General features: G+C 29.4%; 2 protein-coding genes across 4 annotated transcripts; both read left to right on the top strand.

Annotated features, from left to right (window-relative positions):
* The first annotated feature begins 5,462 nt into the window (after window positions 1–5,462).
* Window positions 5,463–6,692, top strand: LOC140175036 (serine/threonine-protein phosphatase 7 long form homolog). Its single transcript, XM_072201934.1, has 3 exons — window positions 5,463–5,559; window positions 5,668–6,169; window positions 6,395–6,692. Exons 1-3 carry the CDS (start codon window positions 5,463–5,465, stop codon window positions 6,690–6,692), a joined length of 897 nt encoding a protein of 298 aa, XP_072058035.1.
* A 6,148-nt stretch (window positions 6,693–12,840) lies between these two features.
* Window positions 12,841–18,041, top strand: LOC112710159 (IQ domain-containing protein IQM1). 3 transcript variants are annotated; one of them, XM_025762278.3, is made up of 9 exons: window positions 12,841–12,985; window positions 13,580–14,034; window positions 14,476–14,590; window positions 14,993–15,058; window positions 15,648–15,736; window positions 15,850–15,937; window positions 16,595–16,825; window positions 16,920–17,021; window positions 17,184–18,041. In XM_025762278.3, exons 2-9 carry the CDS (start codon window positions 13,586–13,588, stop codon window positions 17,598–17,600), a joined length of 1,557 nt encoding a protein of 518 aa, XP_025618063.1. In that variant the 5' UTR covers window positions 12,841–12,985; window positions 13,580–13,585; the 3' UTR covers window positions 17,601–18,041. The 3 variants fall into 3 exon arrangements, with proteins under 3 accessions (XP_025618063.1, XP_025618065.1, XP_025618066.1); XM_025762280.3 differs by having other exon boundaries at window positions 12,896–13,181; XM_025762281.3 differs by lacking the exon at window positions 12,841–12,985 and adding an exon at window positions 13,328–13,484.
* Window positions 18,042–18,817: the final 776 nt, after the last annotated feature.

Below are 18,817 nucleotides of genomic sequence, written 5' to 3'. Positions count from 1 at the left end.
TTATATAAAATATTTAAAATATTTTTATTTTAATAAATAATAATATATATTATTTTTAAAATTATTTCAATAATATATATTTAAAAATAAATAAATAAAATACAATAGATATACTTGCTATGTATAAAATACTTGCTCTAAACTTATTATTATAATATATATTATTTTTAAATTCATTGTACTTGCTCTGTTTAAAATAAATTAATAAATACAATAGATGTACTTGTCTTGACTAATAGAACAAAATTCCTATGACGCGTAATAATTGTAGCAAAAACACACGCACAGATTACGAGTGTTCAATTCAATCACCATCTTTCTCCATCACTTTAATTGTGAAAGAAAAGGCCATAATGAACTAAACTGAAAGTCTTCATTTTAATTCTTTATTTTCTAATAAGCTTATAAATTTGACTAATTGTCTTTATTTCACATCTCCGCGTACATCATAACATTTTCACATACTCAAATAAATATCTCTAAATATTTTATTTGAATATAAAATATTATATTAAAATTGAATCCTAACTAAGGCTATTTTTTTTATATTGGATTATTATTGGTATTTTTCATTAATATTATGATATTTTGGTGTAATGCAATGATATGGAATAAAAAGAAATAGTGAGTAACGATTTTAAATAAGACAAAAAAATTAAATAAAATTAACATAAATTGTGAATTATAATTTTAAATAAGACAAAAAAATAAAAAATTATGAGTCACGATTTTAATTTTTTAATTTAAAAAAAATGTGATTTATGAAATTGTGAATAACGATTTCTTTTGTTATGTAAATCCTAAGTAATAATTTGTATTGTGCATCATACTTATGAAATACACCTATTTCAATTCATACCAACGTAATACACCATTTTCTTCATCATATAAAAAATAATTAACTCTTAATTTATCCCATCATTTCTATTATTACGAGACTATGAAGTTTGAAACATATATACTTACATAATTCTACAATATATTTAATACATATTTTAAAAGTTTATTTTTAGCCAAATTTTAACTATATATTAAATTAATAATATCTAATTATTTCATATATTAAAAATATATATAAAACAAACCTATCATACAATAATATACAAAAATTTTTAAATGATTCCAGAATAATTGCCTATGTGTATGTGACACTTTCTCTGCAAGCTAAGTCAGAGTACAATTTGTTTTTCATTTTTTTAAATTTTTCTATGTTCAAAACTACCCATTTAATAGGATTAATCTTTTTTTGTGTCCCTTTACTGGGGCTGATTAAAATCGTTATACAGACTTTTTTATTAAAAAAATAAAAATATTATATTTAATATTTATTAATTATTATAATAATTAATAAATATTAAATAAAATAAATTTTGATTATTTTTAATTAATTTTTTTATTATTAAATATTAAAAAAGGTCTCACAGGTATTAAAATGGAATGACAAACGTAAGTGGTGACACATCACAACACTTTTTATTGGTTGAACTTTTGTAAGACATTTCTACTCGAGGACCTTTTGGTCATTTCATTTTTCTTCTTTTTTATTTTTTAACATTAATTAGAGTTTTAATAGATTATTCTAATTTTATAAATACAAAAGTTGAGAATTTCCATACCCAAAAAATAGTAGGTGAACACCCACCAAAGATGTAGTTGTCCGTGACATAGAGAACAAAATTTCATATATTTTTTTAGATATTAGCTAACGCATTTAAATTTTGTTGGCAACTAATTCTAATTAAATTAGTCTAAATTTAATAAAAATTATTTTTATTATACGTAATATATACATATATGTGCTTTATTAATATAAATATATCATTTTTTGTATTTTTTTACATATTTTTTTATTGTTATTCTTTTATTATTATTATTATTGTATTTTTTCTTTTTAATAATTTTGTAACATTAATTTTTCTTTTTTTTAATTTTATTCCTCTTAAGAGAATGTAACAAAAAGAATTATTAGAAAATGATAGAAGAAAATGATGAAGAAGAAGCAGCAGAAGATAAAAAGAAGAAAGAGAAATAATTTTGAATTATACAAAATTTATGAGAATAAAAATATATCAAAATTTTTTAACAATAACACATAAATTTCTTAATTTTTATACTTAAATTTTACTATAAAAATACAAAAATATCTTTTTTAATGCTGCATTTTCTTCTTTTTCCTCTTTTTTTTCTTTCTTTCTTTCTTTTAGTTGAATGAATATAGGTTTATTCTCTTCCTAATAATTTTCTAACATTATGTGTTTTTTTTTTTTTGTTAAGAGAGTAAAACAAGAAAAAACTTGAAAAGGTAAAACAAGAAGAAAAAAACGAATAAGAAAAAAAATGATAATGATGAAAAAGAAGAAGAAGAAGCAACAGAGGATGAGGAGGAAGAAAATGAAAAGTTTTAAATTATACAGAACTTATCAGAATAAAAATACATTGAAATTTCTTAATAATAACACATAAAGTTTTTAGTTTTTACACTGAAATTTTGCTACAAATGCACAAAAATATTTCGTTGATACTGCATTTTTTCTTATTTCTTTCTTTCTTTTAGTGAGTGAATGTAGATTTATCATTTTCCTAGTAATTTTGTAACATTATGTTTCTTCTTCTTTTTTGTTTGATTTTTTTTATTTTTATTCTTTTTAAGAGAGTAAAATAAGAAGAAACTTGAGAAGGTAAAACAAGAAAAAAAATTAAATAAAAAAAAGATGACGATGAAAAAGAAGAAGAAGAATCAATAGAAGATAAGGAAGAGGAAGAGGAAGAGTTTTGAATTATGCAGAATTTATCTAAATATAAATACACCGAAATTTCTTAACAATAGCACATAAGTTTCTTAGTTTTTACACCAAAATTTTGCTATAAAAGCACAAAAATATCTTCTTTAATAATGCTATATTTTTTCTTCTTTTTTTTTCCTTATTTCTTTCTTTTTTTCTTTCTTTTTGTTATACATATAAGAAGAAGATGACGACAATGATAACAATGATGATGGAGGAGGAACAGGAGGAGGAAGAAGAGATCGAAGAAATTCAAATGAGAAAAAAAGAGGAGAAGAAAATAAAAGATGGTGGTAGTAACGATGACGATAATAAAAGAGAAAGATAAGAAAAAATGTGGAGATGAAGAAGACGACAATGAAGAGAATGCAAAGAACGAAAAAAACATAGAGAATGAAGAGCTTGTATTTATATATATTCGCACGTTAAGTCAAAAATTTATTAGAGATAGTATCATGTGGAGGTGAATTAATTTATAGCAACTTAATTGGACTTAATTTGTTAAATGATTTAGATGTTAATTTTTATTAATAGACTAATTTATTATTAAATTTTATGATATTTTTTAAATTTTAAAAAATTTCTCACTATATATTATTATATGCTTTCTATATATTCTATATTTAATATTAATATATACAATACATCTCTTGCGTATTATATATTTTAAATATTAAAAGTATAATATATTTTTTGCGAATTGTTCTGTTTTTAATGTTTTTAAAATTTTAAAAAATACCATAAAATCTAATAATTAAATGTTACACTAAAATTTGGTTAATATCTAAAAATATTAGTTACAAAATTCCTATCATGCATAGTAATACTAATATATAGTGCAATACAACATTGTTAATTTAAAGGTGATGAGTTTGGTTTATATTTTAATTTTTTATTTATAATATTTTTTATTTTTATTTTTTAGTTTTTATAAAATATAAAAAATACAAATACAAACCAACTATATTCTAGTTTTCCAAAATTAAATTAAGCAAATACATTAATTACTAGGTGTTCAATTCAATCAATATCTTTTCTCCAATTTATTAACTTTCCAAAATTAAATTAAGCAAACACACACCACATTAATTACTAGTGTTCAATTCAACTATTAACATCTCTCTCCAACTTAAATTTGTTTTTTAATTTCTATATGGAAGGAAGGCTGGGATTGAACTCGATTATGGAAAGGAGGGATGTTAGACAAAAGGGTGGTGTCAGTTAAGAAGAAAATCGGACCGTGGGAGTAGGTGTGTGCAATTCGGACTGTGTAACATGCAGCTGCTCTCAACTCGGACCCTGCGATATGTAGCTCACAACACGGATGATCCGTTTTGTGGCTATGTAGACACGCATCGTGCAACCCTCACTTCCTCAAACGGTGCCCTGATTACCAACATAGTGCATGAAGTAGGGACTCTCACCATTCGATATTTCACTCTCAGCATTCACTCTCAACCTCCAAGTTCCATTCTTCTTCTTCATTCTCTGCTGGTAGTGGGTGTGTTTGCTGAAAAAATAAAAAAAATGCCAAAGAAATATAAAATCAAAGATGTTGATCACCCTGAGTTTCATATTAGACACTATCTCAGCCATTCTGATTATGTAAGTTTATTTAATATTTTGTTAAATTTTTATAATAATAAATATTGTTCTTAAAATTTAGTTATTCCTGTTGTTGTTAGGATTTGAGTTTAGAAATATATATAGAATGGTTAGAACTATTTTTTAAATTTTTTTATTTTTTGCTGAATTCTTTTATTATTTATTTTTGAAAATTATTATTGTTATGGCCTGAATTTTTATTATTGTTGTAACATAGAATCTGAAAATGGAAATGTAGTTAGCATGATGTTATATTTATGTAAAACAAACACAGTTTATTTTTTTAAATTTGTTTAATTTTTTAAATATATTTATTAGTGTTAGGAAGTGAAGTGAATATTAGTATTTAGAAAATAAATTATAAAATGTAAATCGGATGGTTAATAAAATTTTTTGTAGAACGTTTTTTTTGAAAATTTTTTAATTTTTTCTAGTTATAATTGTTAGAAAATTAAATATTATTGTGGTTGTCAGTAATTGAATGTAAGAATAAAACATGAACGGTTAGTATTAATTTTTAACAGATATTTAGTTTGATTTTGTTAATTATAATTATAATTGTTAGAAAGTTCATTATTCATTATTGTTATTAGAAAATGCATTTAGGAAGATAATGAGAATGATTATTAGTATTTTTTAAAATTTACATATATGTGTTTAGGTTTACTTAAGTAATAGTTAATAGATAATTAAAAATACAAATTATAATGTTATATATTAAAAAAATTGGAATCTACCCAAAATAAATAAATAACCAGCATGTCTAATCTAATGTTGTCATATTATTGAGAATTGATTAGGAATGTATTTATTAGTTGATGTCATTAATTGTTAGTTTTGAAAAATTTCAAGGATTAATAATTCAATTTAGAAGTTGTAAATATTTGTTTTACTTTGACTTAGTCAAATAATTTATGAATGTTGTCTGCTTTCCACTAATATGTGTTGTTGAGTTAGTTATGCAAATTCTGTTAATGATTTGTTCTATTTAAAAATTTCTTGCCTCCTAGTAGTAAGTTAGTAATGGTTAATTAGTTGACTAATAATTTGTTATATTTTTTGTATAAATTAAGAATGTTGACCTGTGACCATCCAGTTCCTCCTGATCGGTACGACGATCGGGTGGAGGAGTATTTACGAGTTACTGGATTTTATCATGCATCTCAGATTGGTGTAGTACAGTGCTAGAAAGCACTTGTGAATGCTCTAATCGAACGGTGGCACCCAGATACACATACGTTTCATCTTCCCATTGGTGAATGTGCCGTAACTCTTGAAGACGTGGCTTTAATTCTTGGTCTTCTGACGGATGGTCTTCCAGTCACGGGGATGACAATGAGTAGTTTTGAAGCGTTGCAGGCTGAGTGTTTGGATCAATTTGGAGTTGCACCGTGTAAGGAAGAGTGTAGAGGATGTTGCATAAAACTGACGTGGCTGCGCGATCTAAAAGAAAATTTACAGTTGACTGATGAGATAAGTATACGTAGGTATGTGAAGTGCCACATTATGTTGCTGATCGGGACGATCTTGTTTGGGGATAAATCTGGGGCAACTGTGCACTGGAAGTTTCTATCATTGCTTCGTGATTTCGGTAGTATTGGACAGTACAGCTGGGGATCAGCATGCTTAGCATACCTCTACAGGGCATTATGCAGAGCATCTCGCTTTAACTGCAAGAAAATCGATGGTCCACTAACACTTCTGCTCGGATGGGCTTGGATCCGACTGCCTTATCTATCGCCGCTTCCTAGGGAACCCCGCAGTTTTTCGCTAGCAAACAGGTAATATTATGTTACAATGTATCCGTTTCTTGATATTTAGAATTCAGTTGCACTAAATAAATATATCATATTAGGTGGCGTAACTGGGAGCGTGGTGACCGACGATATAGATATCTGACACTAAGTCACTTTAGGAAGGCCTTTGATGAACTTTAGGAAGGCCAGGTTAGTTTTCATTAAAGATGCATTACTTTCGGATTTAGTGTTTAGCTAAATATGATGAAGCATTGGTATTGTAACTGTGATGTGGGTTGTAATTATGAGTTTCATTTATGATTGGCAGTTTGTGTGGGCTGCTTATTCTGTGGATCGCGTAGATCCGAATATAATTCCTCCTAAAATCTACATGCAATCGGTTGTCTGGAGCGCAACAGTGCCGTTGGTGTCATTCGAATGCATCGAGTGGCATGCTACCGATAGGATTAGGCGACAATTCAGTTTTGTCCAGGGAGTACCTAATCAGGAACGGAATCTGGACAAGGTGCATGGAGAAGTCCTGACAGGTCCTAAGAATCTTAACTAGGTCACGGCACCGACTCATTCATACTGGGTGATGCATTGGACAAATAGGTATAACCACATTCTTTCTGAGGTTCCGTTGCCCTCACAATATCTATTGGAGTCTTACATGGATTGGTACCGATCAAAATTTGGGGACCGCTTGTACTTGTCGAACCTTGTTATAGAAGAGAATGATGAGGGTAATCAGGATATGGATGAGGGTAATGAGGAGATGGATCAGGGTAATGAGGATATGGATGAGGGTAGTCAGGATGCGGATGATGATAATGAGGAACAGGAGATGCAATCGCCGCCACCACCACCTCCAAATCCGATTCCACAAGAGCAACCACAATCCTCAGGCCAATATGTACTTCAGACACATTTCACCCCGTCATTTCCAATGCATCAATAATATTGGGGTATGTTACAGTTTGAAACAGGAGAAGGATGTTCTTTTAGCCAATTGCTTGGGTTCATGGCTGCAGATGCTGAACATTCACAATATCGCAATCAGCCTGATTTCATGGCAGGTAGGTATTCGTTGGATGCGAGGCTTCCATGCCATACCTCATCGGTTACTTCTGGAGAATTCGTGTCTGTTGACTCTAGTAGAAGTGAAGGTGGACATGAAATTCTTAATAGTCAAAATCCTAACCGTGTTTCCATGGTACCTCTTGAAGAAGATGCTAACACACTCGAAGAGGACACCAATGCTTATCTAGTAGATGAACTGGATGACGAGGATGATGATGAGGATAATGAGATAGAGGAGTTCGATGAGGATGAGGAATCGCGCAATGATGGTAATATGATTGTGTATTTTGCTTTACATGTTCTATTAGTGACTCATGTTGTGTTCATAAATGGTATCTCCATCTGATTTGATTAAATGATATGTGGTATCTCTCTTGTTTTGATTACCTAAAACCATAAATTTAATTGTTTTTATTAAATTGTATGCAGGTCATTGTGACACTCCGGATGACAAAGTCAAAGGTTACAATCTGAGGATTGATTCGCCACATCATAGCGCTAATCGCTACACTCCATCCATGTTCAAAAAGGCCGCTAAAATATGCAAGAAATTTGTGAATGATGTAAAGTGGACAATGAGAAAGTAGTTGCGGTGTAATAAATTTATTTGTGTATTAATGATGTGGACTATGTTTAGAGTACTTTATATGTGTTGGACATTATGTATGAATGACCTGGACTGTGGTAACATTACTTTGTATGTTCATAATATTTTAGTATTAATGAACTTATTTATGTATTAAGATCTTGGACTATGTATTAGTGTTTCAAAATTTTGAATATATTACTACGAATGGCATATCAAATTAAGTCATTTTGGACAGTTGATGTCATATTATATAATGATACAGATGGAGAATAATACTAGCTTGTCATACTTTATAACGCTATATAGAGCAGGTCAAGTTACATAAAATAATTTGTTAACTAAGATGGATAACTCATGTCATATTATATAATGCTACATATGTATTATCATCTTAGAATGTGAACCTACTGAGTATCTCCGCCGGCATTTACACCATCGGACTGACGGCATCTGCTACGGCTGTGTCCCTCAGCTCCACACAGCCTACATCGCCTAAGCCGACGTAACATATGCGTGTCCATCTCATTCAAGAAGCGCGTCATTCTGGGGCGACCTTTTGTCACTTATCTCAGGAACGAATTTGGCATGAACCGAGGTCCATTATAAGCAGACCATGTAGTAGGATTACCTAGTGGCCTAAACTTTGCTTGGTACACACGCCAAACTTGGTCCATCTTATACACATCATGCACATACAGTTGCCAGTCCAGTCGCTGGTTGGCACAACATGTGAATACATGTCAACAGGAGATTCTATCCACCTGGAACTCACCACAATCACATCGAATGCCTTGTAGGTCGACTGCAAACTCCAGTTCACTTGGCATCTCACGAACCTCAAACACCTCATTCTGCCGGTCAAAGCAAATAACCTGTATGTTTCCTGCTGCAAGTTGGTTTGCATGCAACTTCAAGGTCACGACATCAAAAAACACATGCCCAGCATTAACCCGGGCTTCCGCCTCCGCTCTTTTTTGTGTAAACAACTCGTTAAGCCTGTAAAATATTGCATTCACAAGGGCAGTAACGGGTAGCTTGCGAGCACCCTTCAATACTGAGTTGATGCATTCCACTAGATTCGTCGTGACCCCATTGATATCTACCATCAAAAGCCAACGCGTACTATTCTCGGGGGATTCGGTTTAACCAGTTAGTGTAGGCCTCACCCCGTTCTCGTAAACGTTGGTATCGTACTTCATACTTCCGCACCGTCCTCAAATATCCTGTATGATAAAAATATACAAAGGAAAATAAAGAGGTAAACACACTTACAGAAGGTAAATCTGTTAGTGTATTAATTAGCTTTGCTGATCGTTACCTAAATTGACGACCAGTTTCTGCAAGTACGGCGCCTTGAATTTTCTCAGAAAATTCGATTCTATATGCCTGATGCAAAACATATGGAAAGCTCTTGGAGGTGACCAAGCATCGTCACTCCTTTCCACGGCGGCATTTATGGATTCATGACGGTCGGATATCAGTCTCACACCATCCCGAGTTACAATATGCTGACGAAGGTTACTAAGGAAAAAGTACCATGCATCAGAAGTCTCTCCCTCCACAATAGCAAACGCAATTGAGATGATATTGTTGTTGCCATCTTGTGAAACTGCCACTAGTAGACAACCCTTGTACTTTCCGTACAAGTGTGTCCCATCCACCTGGACAACTGGCTTACAATGTCTAAATGCTCTAATGCAGGGGTAATAACTCGAAAAGACCCGATGCAATACCCGAATATCAGTCACCAAGTAATCACCTTGATATGCAGGCATAGTCTCAAAATGAACAACAGCTGATGGCTCCTTATGACACATGGCCTCAAACCATATAGGCAAGACTTCGTACGATGCTTTCCAGCCTCCAAATATTTTTTTCACTGCCTTTTGCTTAGCCAACCATGCTTTCCGATAACTAACCATGTAGTTGAACTTCGATTGCACCTCTGCTATAGCCGATTTTACCTTTAAGGCGGGGTTAGCCTCAACCAACGGCTTTATTGTTTCTGCAATTGTATTCGAATCCAACTTCAAATGATCCTGAGAAATTGTTGCTCTAGTACATGTGTGACTGCCATTATACCTCCTTATAACCCAACAGTACTTCTGGCTGATCATGTTAACCCGAATAAGCCAATCACACCCTGACCCATACTGTGTACACTTAGCATAAAATGTCAATGGCTCATACTCATACACTCGGTAGTCTACGCTTCTTTGTATGGTATACTCTTTTATCGCCTTAATAACAGCTTTCCTGAAACTGAATTCCATACCAACAGCAAATTCACCATCTGCGACAAAAAGAATTTCTGCCACAAAGACAGCCATACAAAACATATTTAAAAAACAAATATTGTAACATCGAAAATAAACGTAAACAATTTTTTACTGCATCAATTATGACTTAGCTCCAATTTTTTTATATTTAACTAATTGACTTATTTACAATGACTGCGAATTTATTTTCAACTAATTTACTAACAAATATTAATTTTTATTTAACTAATTCACTGGTTTACTATTTTACTAATAAATACTAATTTATATTAATCTAATTTACTAATTTACTAATAAATACACCTTTATATATTTACTGAAGTTTTCTAACTTAATTCATAAATCCTAACTGATATTTAACTGATTTAATAATTTCTATATAATTTCTAATTTGTATTCAACTAATTCAATCACTTGCTAAAAAAAACTTTCTTAAACTTAAATACACAAACAGGTAAACAAAATTAAATACTAATCCAGTATATTTTCATACTTTATTTAGCTAGTTGGTTCAACTATCAACATAAATTATTAAAAAATTCTAATACATTTTATAAATACAGAGAATTACGTACCTGTATTTGTATAATCCGGAAACTCCGAAACATGCATGACTTCCAAATCCAAAACTCGCATGAATGATGGCTCCTCAAACGGCACTTCGTTTGCCAGTGTATTTGCCACATCTGACACATCCGGAGCCACAGGTCCGTCACCTTGATCTTCATCTCCATCTGAACCAACAACTTCGTAGTTGCTTTCGAACTCTTCTTCGCTGTCGCTATTGTAATGTTCCCGCAGAATATTCCGGTCGGCCTCAGATTGCTCAAACTCAACATACAACTCGATGAACGCGAGTTGACTCCGATTTTCAATATACATTGAAAACATCTCTTGCATGCTCGCTTCGTCCGTTACATATTTGGTTTGAAACTGGACGAATCCACTAAACACTTGTATAGGGTATCTATATAGAATACATGCTACTCATCTTGCCCTCTCAGAATGAATCTTTTCACAGATCACACCTTTGAGCTCTTCAAATGAGATTGTGAAAGGAATCACAACATCTAACGGATTTTCACAAACAAATGTTACTCCTTCAGATGTTTGTAACAAAATCTGACTAAAATAATACACTTTCAATAAAACTCTGTCACTTATTACTCTTAATCACATAAGCAAAATAAAAAATTTGAGAACTAGATCTATAGCTATTATGCTAAGTAAAGAAGAAACAGAGAAAAAAAAACCAGAGGAAAGAATCGTTGAAGAAGGAGAAGAAGACGCGAGTAGGTCCTCACCTGCATTCAGACACTTTTGTTTAGAGTCACCAACAAGTCGGACCCTCCGATTAGGTATGCTTCATTCAAAAATATATTAAAATAACCTAATCGTACCCTCCGATTTGATTAAACGAATTAAAAAAAATACACTCTACTAACAATTCGGAGGGTCCGATTATCACTATCAGAAGATTCAAAAATCCATCCTCTTCAAATCGGACCAACCGATTTGTTGGTCCAAAACTGAAAAACAAACATATCACAGAGTCTGACTTCATATATCTGACACCAGAAAAAAAGCTGCCCCACATATTAGTATGGAATCCCATAATGCCATATTCAGAAATGACATGCACACTCCTTCCATATCAATAAAATTGATTCCCAAAATTAAATTAAGCAAACACACAAATATTAATTATTACTAATGTTCAATTATTTAATTAGCATCTTTCACCAACTTAACTTCCGAAAAGCAAACACACACACACAGTTCAATTCAATCAACATCTTTCTCCATCACTCTTACACTAGTAACTGTGAAAGAAAATGCCATCATGAACAAACAAAGTCTTCATTTTAATTCTTTATTTTCTAAGCTTTTAAGTTTGACTGATTGTGTGATTATTTCACATCTCCGCGTACACCATAAGCTTTTCACATACTCATAAAAACACTATTACCGAAAACATATTATATTATAAATTAAATATTCAAATTAATCCTAAAAATAATTTAGATAAGACATTTTAATTTTTAATAAATTTCTATTTAATAAAAGTTTTTAATAATTATTCTCGTCGGATAAATTAGTTTTTAGTCACTTTTAATCAAACTTTTAATATACAATTTTATAAACAAGTCACTAATAAATTTATTAAAGGAAAATTAAGTCTCAAAAATATTATTATTGATTAATGTCTATTCAAAACGACAAAAGAGACCAATTTATCTAATAAAAATAATTTTTGAAGACTTGTAAAAAATAAAAATTTATAAAAACCAAATATTTTATTTAAAATTTATTGACTATCAATTTAAGTATTTATTTTATATTATATTATAGAGTAGTCACCAAAAAAAAATATTATATTATAGAGTTTAATTTTAATGTACTAATAATATAAAGTATTTTATACAGTCATTTAATTACATCTGTTCTTTTGGATGACCATTCATGTAGTAAAATAATTATTTTAACTATGTGACATTACACATGTGACTGTACATCAAAATTAAATTCTATATTATATATTATATTATGTGTAATACTTGCTCTACAAGCTAAGACACACTATAATTTCTTTTTCAATTTTCCCTATATTCAAAACAGCCCATTTAGTGGGACTAATTAAGAACTTTACACAAATTTCCATTCAAACAAAAACCTGTTCATTGGTGCCACAAAATTCCAAAGAGGGAACCAATTTTCTGCAATGTCTTGTTCTCTTGCGTATTTGAAACTACAAACTCAAGAAAGTGAACTTCTATTCCAACCCTTTTTATATGTCTTCCAATTCCAAACTCGTGCATTATAAAACATAGAACCAATCCCCATTTAATTTCTATTCTAAAAGTGAATCATACATACAGAACAATATTCTGACTTGGTATAATTTCTAAGGTGATTATCCTCTCTTTCTGCCACTTCATTACATTGTTCTGTTTCTGTCAAATTTCCCTTCCTTTTTTCTTTTAATTTGAAAACCTCACATGACTTATTATAATACGTGTCACCTAAAGCTTCAACATTATGGTATGATCAAAGAATGAGTAATTATTTAATAGAGAATTAAATCATGGGGTGATGAAGATCAGAGGTAGGAGTTGCTGTCAATTTAATTAAGATGTTGGTCGAATGCCATTAATGTTTATTTATTTTTTATTCATTCTAATGATTGACTTGGTCATGTTTGATTTTTCCTCTTCTTCTTGATTTACTTATCTTACGGGGTAGTGAATGGTTCTTTTATTGAATTTTCTGAGAATTATTGTATTGTATATGTTTCATAATTTGACAAATTCTGGAAAAGAATTGTATTCCATGCATGTAAACAATAATGCTACTATATATTCTAAGTTTTCCTTCTTCAATTTGGTGCATTCAATGTGTTTAGTTAGTAGTTAGTACTTCACAACTCTTCTCATTAAATTGCAAACTAACGAACGTTATTGCTTGAAAATTTTCTAAGTGTCTTGTGTTTAAATGTTTCTGCAGAGGAAAATGGAAATGGTTACTTTGAGACCAATGGAAAGAACAATGAGCTTCAAGAAAGGAAGAAACTTTGATGAGTTTTATGAGCCCCAAAGGAATGATTTGGATGAAGATGAAGTTGTTAATTCTGAAGAATCTACAACATGCTTGAAGAGAAGAAAAGTTGGGAACTTGAAACTTCAAACCACATTCTCATTCAAGTACTTATTACTCCCATCAGAGAATCATTGTGATGATTCAAAAAATGAGAATAGAGTTGGAGGTGGTGGTGGTGGCATTATTGTAAATAATAATGAGCAAAAACCAACAATTGTGGTTCCAAAATCAGAATTTTGGTTCTCATCACCAAAGCCAATTAGGGAGCTTGATGTTGCTGCAATAAAGCTTCAGAAAGTTTATAAGAGTTACAGAACCAGAAGAAATCTTGCAGATTGTGCTGTTATTTGTGAAGAGCTATGGTAAAGTTTCAGTATTTTAATCTTGATTTTGGTAAAGTTTCAATATTTTAAGTGTTTTATATTAATATATACTCCTTGTCTTCTTCCTATTTCTAACTAATTGTCTGCTTAGACATAGTGCTATATTAAAAAATATGATTCCACCTTAAATATTTTGTGTCTAAATATATTTATTTTTTAATTTTTTTAAAATAAGAGCCAAATGTTTTTACTTTTTAATAATATAAATATATAGGGTATTAAAATTCATGAAAGCCTTGCATATTCTAATAAATATATTCATTTAGATTCATTAAGTGAATAAAAACTTATTAATTCGAATTTTTATATATTTTCATAGGAGAGACATATATATAGAACCATGATTAATTACTACTATTTAATAAAGAATATAGAACATATTATTATTTATTAATATTATTTTGTTTGAAAAAATTGTAGGTGGAAAGCTTTGGACTTTGCTGCTCTGAACCGATGCTCAATCTCACACTTTGACTCTGATAAATCGGAAACAGCTGTTTCAAAATGGGCAAGGGCTAGGACCATGGCTGCTAAGGTATATATTATAACCCCTAAGAATCTTTGAATAAATTTGTCACATGACTATAATAATATCTTTCTTTTTTCATGAGGAATTTATATATATTATAAATTATCATCATCATATTTAAAATAAACAATTATTTATTTATTTTTTCTATTTTTATGATGATAAATAAATAAAATTTTCAATGTTTAGAAACTTAAAATATAATTAAAAATTTATTAAGAGAATATATATATCATTTATTTTATTTTAAAAAATTGTGGGTCCGGATTTTTTTTTCCTTTAAAATCACAATTATATATTTGACTGGGACCACAGAAAAGAATTCAAAGTTTTCATTCTCTTCCGACATAATTTCTCTTTGGTTAATGTAGTTATCAATAATATAAGTTTATGCTCCATTTTTGGTAGGTGGGAAAGGGTTTATGCAAAGATGATAAGGCGCAAAAATTGGCTCTAAGGCACTGGCTTGAAGCTGTAAGCTCATACGTCCAAACTTTGACTTATATATGACTTTTTAATTCACTTTACCATATATACTATATTATTATATTTTGGTATTGGTCAATGCTTATTACTTATTAGCTTAAGCATTAAGATTTGACTACAAATTAAAACAAGTATATTTATTAAGTGAAAATTATTAAAAATATATTTTTTAAAAATTTAATTATTTTTTTGATTGTTATAATTTTATTAAATTTATAACTAAATTTTTATATTTTTTTAAAAATTAAATCTCTATACTATTTTTTAATTTTATAATTAGATATTTTTTATGTTAAAAATATTAAAACTAATAAAATATTTTTAAAAAAAAATATATGTAGTCAAATATCTAATTAAATTTTTAAAAATAAATATTTTTAATTTACAGATAAATATTCAGTTATTTTTATTTTTATATTAAAAAAATTAATTATAAAATTAAAAATAATGTAAAATTTAATTAAAAATATATAAAATTTTAATTACAAATTTAATAAAATTATAAAAATAAAAAAGTAATTTATTTATTTTTTAACTATTTTGTCTCATTAATATGATGTTGATGTTGTTTTTGCAGATTGATCCTCGTCATCGTTATGGCCACAACTTACACTTATATTATGACATCTGGTTTCACAGCCAGAGTTCACAACCGTTTTTCTACTGGTAAATTATTATTATTATTATTATTATTATTATTATTATTATTATTATTATTATTGTTATGTGATAAGTTAATTAATTTTGTAATTTCATAATTTTATATTGGTGAAATGAAGGTTGGATATTGGAGATGGAAAAGAAGTAAATATTGAGGAGTGCCCAAGAAGTAAACTACACAAGCAATGCATAAAGTACCTTGGACCAGTAAGTTATTCATCACTTATTTTGACCTCATGAAATTCACAATGCCACAAAAATATATATATTATATACTAATCACGTGTAACCACAAGTCTGATTTTAGTAACTTTTAATTAATTTAATGAAAGTAGTATATAATTGAGTGATATATAAAACTTTTGCATTAATTAGTAATTTATCAAATCAAAGCAATTAAGTATTATTATGTCATTTTTTATATTGATGAAGTTGAGTGCGTTGACTAAGCAATGCTTGGTCAATTCTAGAGTGCTATTTGGTGCTTGGGAAAAGAGTCAGAAGACTAGCTTTGTTGACTATTCAATCAATTTAGGTACAAAAACCTTAGAGTAACTAATTAATAACAACATGATGACATATAATTTGTATTGAGTGCTTCAAGGAGACAAATGATTTTGTGATGCATTTTAGTAGCAAATAAATTCTTTTTAAATTTTAGTAGTAATTTTTAAGGATTTAATGAAGGTATCCTTTTAAAATGTATGTTAAGATTACTAATGAATTTTTCTATAACAACAAATAATATTTAAGTTTTTAATGAATTTCTTATTTATTTATTAAAATAAAATATTTAAAAATTTTACTAATAATAATTTTAACATCAAGCACATGTTAGCTAAATTCATTTCTTTATAATTGCAGAAAGAGAGGGAGGCATATGAAGTAACTCTGAATAGAGGGAAGCTTATTTATAGAAAAAACCAAGAGCTTGTTCACACTGCTGAGGGATCAAAGTGGATTTTTGTTCTTAGTTCATCAAGAATTTTGTATGTTGGTGAGAAGAAAAAGGGTCAATTTCAGCATTCAAGTTTTCTAGCTGGTGGTGCAACAATTGCATCTGGAAGAATGGTTGTCCACAATGGAGTTCTCCATGTATGATATACATTTAAATTAACTGTAATTTTTTTAATAAATGTTATGATGATATAAAAGTATAATTGATGATAATTCTTATATATTTATGCAGGCTATTTGGCCCTATAGTGGTCATTACCGCCCTACAGAGAAGAATTTCAAGGAATTCATAGGATTCTTGATGGAACATAATGTGGACATGACAAATGTAAAGGTGAATAATACATTAAATCACATTATTGAGACAAATCCCTTTGTTTGTATATAGACATTGGTTTCATTTTGGTCTTTTGATTTGAGGTCACCAAGCCCAATATTGTTGAATTTAATTAAACATAACCTTTTAATGTTAATTTGATGGGTTTTTGATTTGTAGAAATATGCAATTGATGATGATGTCCCACCTTCTACACCTCAATTTAAGTCCAAAGAAGGAAATGTTGATTCAAGTGATGACTCATCCAATGGCAACAATAATTGTAATAATCAAGAAAATGTGGGTCATTTTGGTACCAATGTTGAAGATTCAAAACCCAAAGATAGCAAGAATTTATTGGGTAATAAATGGACAACAGGAGTTGGTCCTAGAATTGGTTGTGTGAGAGAATACCCTCCTAATCTCCAAGTTAGGGCACTTGAACAACTCAATTTTTCACCAAGAGTCAACCATGGAAGGTTTGACCTTAAAGCTCCAATTCCATCTCCAAGACCAAGTCCAAAAGTTCATCTATCCCCTAGACTTGCACAAATGGGTCTTCCAAGCCCAAGGGTAAATGCTACTCCCACAAATTAATTTCGATCCACGACGGATTAGTTCTTAATTTGTTGGGTTGGAAAATGCGATAAGAAACCAAAAAATTAGTTCCTAATTCCTGTATATGTTAGGGTTTTACATTATGTGATTCATCATTTTTTAGGCATAATGTGATCAATAACCATATTCTAATTTGGACCATAAGATTTAGTACAGAAAAATAGGATCATAAATCTTATACAGCACAAAGGATCTAACCACACAAGATTTATTTTTTCCTTTATTTATTTATTTTTATTTTGATGGTCCAAGATTTTTTTATTTGGTTTTTTCTTGGCTAGTTCTTTTGGTCATTCGGCTTCTATTGTATCATTTTTCCCCTTCTCCCCAAATTGTATTGTAGGAGATGGGTTAATCTTCCATACTTGTAAGTCAATTAATAATTTAATATGTAAATTACTTTTCCTTTGGTTTTTCTAATTTGTGCCTCAAAGTACTCCATTCAAATCCAAATAAATGGTTAGTTTTAAATAGGTGCATAAATTAATGAAAGGGGTTGATAATATCCTTTTTTTTAGTAAATATAATTTATTTTATTTTCTTTCTCATTACTTGCATAGGCATTTCAAAGTTTAAATTTAATTAACTGACTATGCAAAAAAAAATTGTATTATGGCACATGCAAATTAGTGAAAAAATATATTTACTATTTCTTAAAAATTTTTAAATAAACAAATACAATAATACATAAATATTTACAGATATCTTTTGTTTATGCAATTCTTAACCAAATAGAGAATCCTAAAAGCTTGGTTACTTGGTTTGGATTTAAATAAAAAATGTACTAAATTAATTAAAATTTAATTAGGTGAATTTTGGATCAAGTTCAACTTTTTTTTAACTCGGATTTAAATTTATCTAATCCGTTTAAAATTAATTTGTAAGATGAAACCTGATCATGTCCAATCTAAATAAGAACGAATTCAATCCATTTTTACAAGATTATGTGTTAAATACTAAAATTGATTAAATTGAATTTATTATCCAACCAATTTGAGTTACTTGTGTGGCCATCTTACTCATTTTAGTCGTTTGTTTAAGTAAGTGTCGTTGATTTGAATTTTATTTTACACATGCAGCAATTTATTAGCCAGTGACAAACCTTTAAATAAATTTCAGATACGCGATAGAATAGTCATTAGTTGTTGAGTTAAAAAATACCGGGACACAAAAAAAATGAATTCGTCCGATTTTAG

The sequence above is a fragment of the Arachis hypogaea genome, chromosome 9 (assembly GCF_003086295.3).
Source record: "Arachis hypogaea cultivar Tifrunner chromosome 9, arahy.Tifrunner.gnm2.J5K5, whole genome shotgun sequence".
Lineage (NCBI taxonomy): Eukaryota > Viridiplantae > Streptophyta > Magnoliopsida > Fabales > Fabaceae > Arachis > Arachis hypogaea.
The sequence above is the reverse complement of the archived record's forward strand: the minus strand, read 5'-3'. Positions and strand labels throughout refer to the sequence as shown.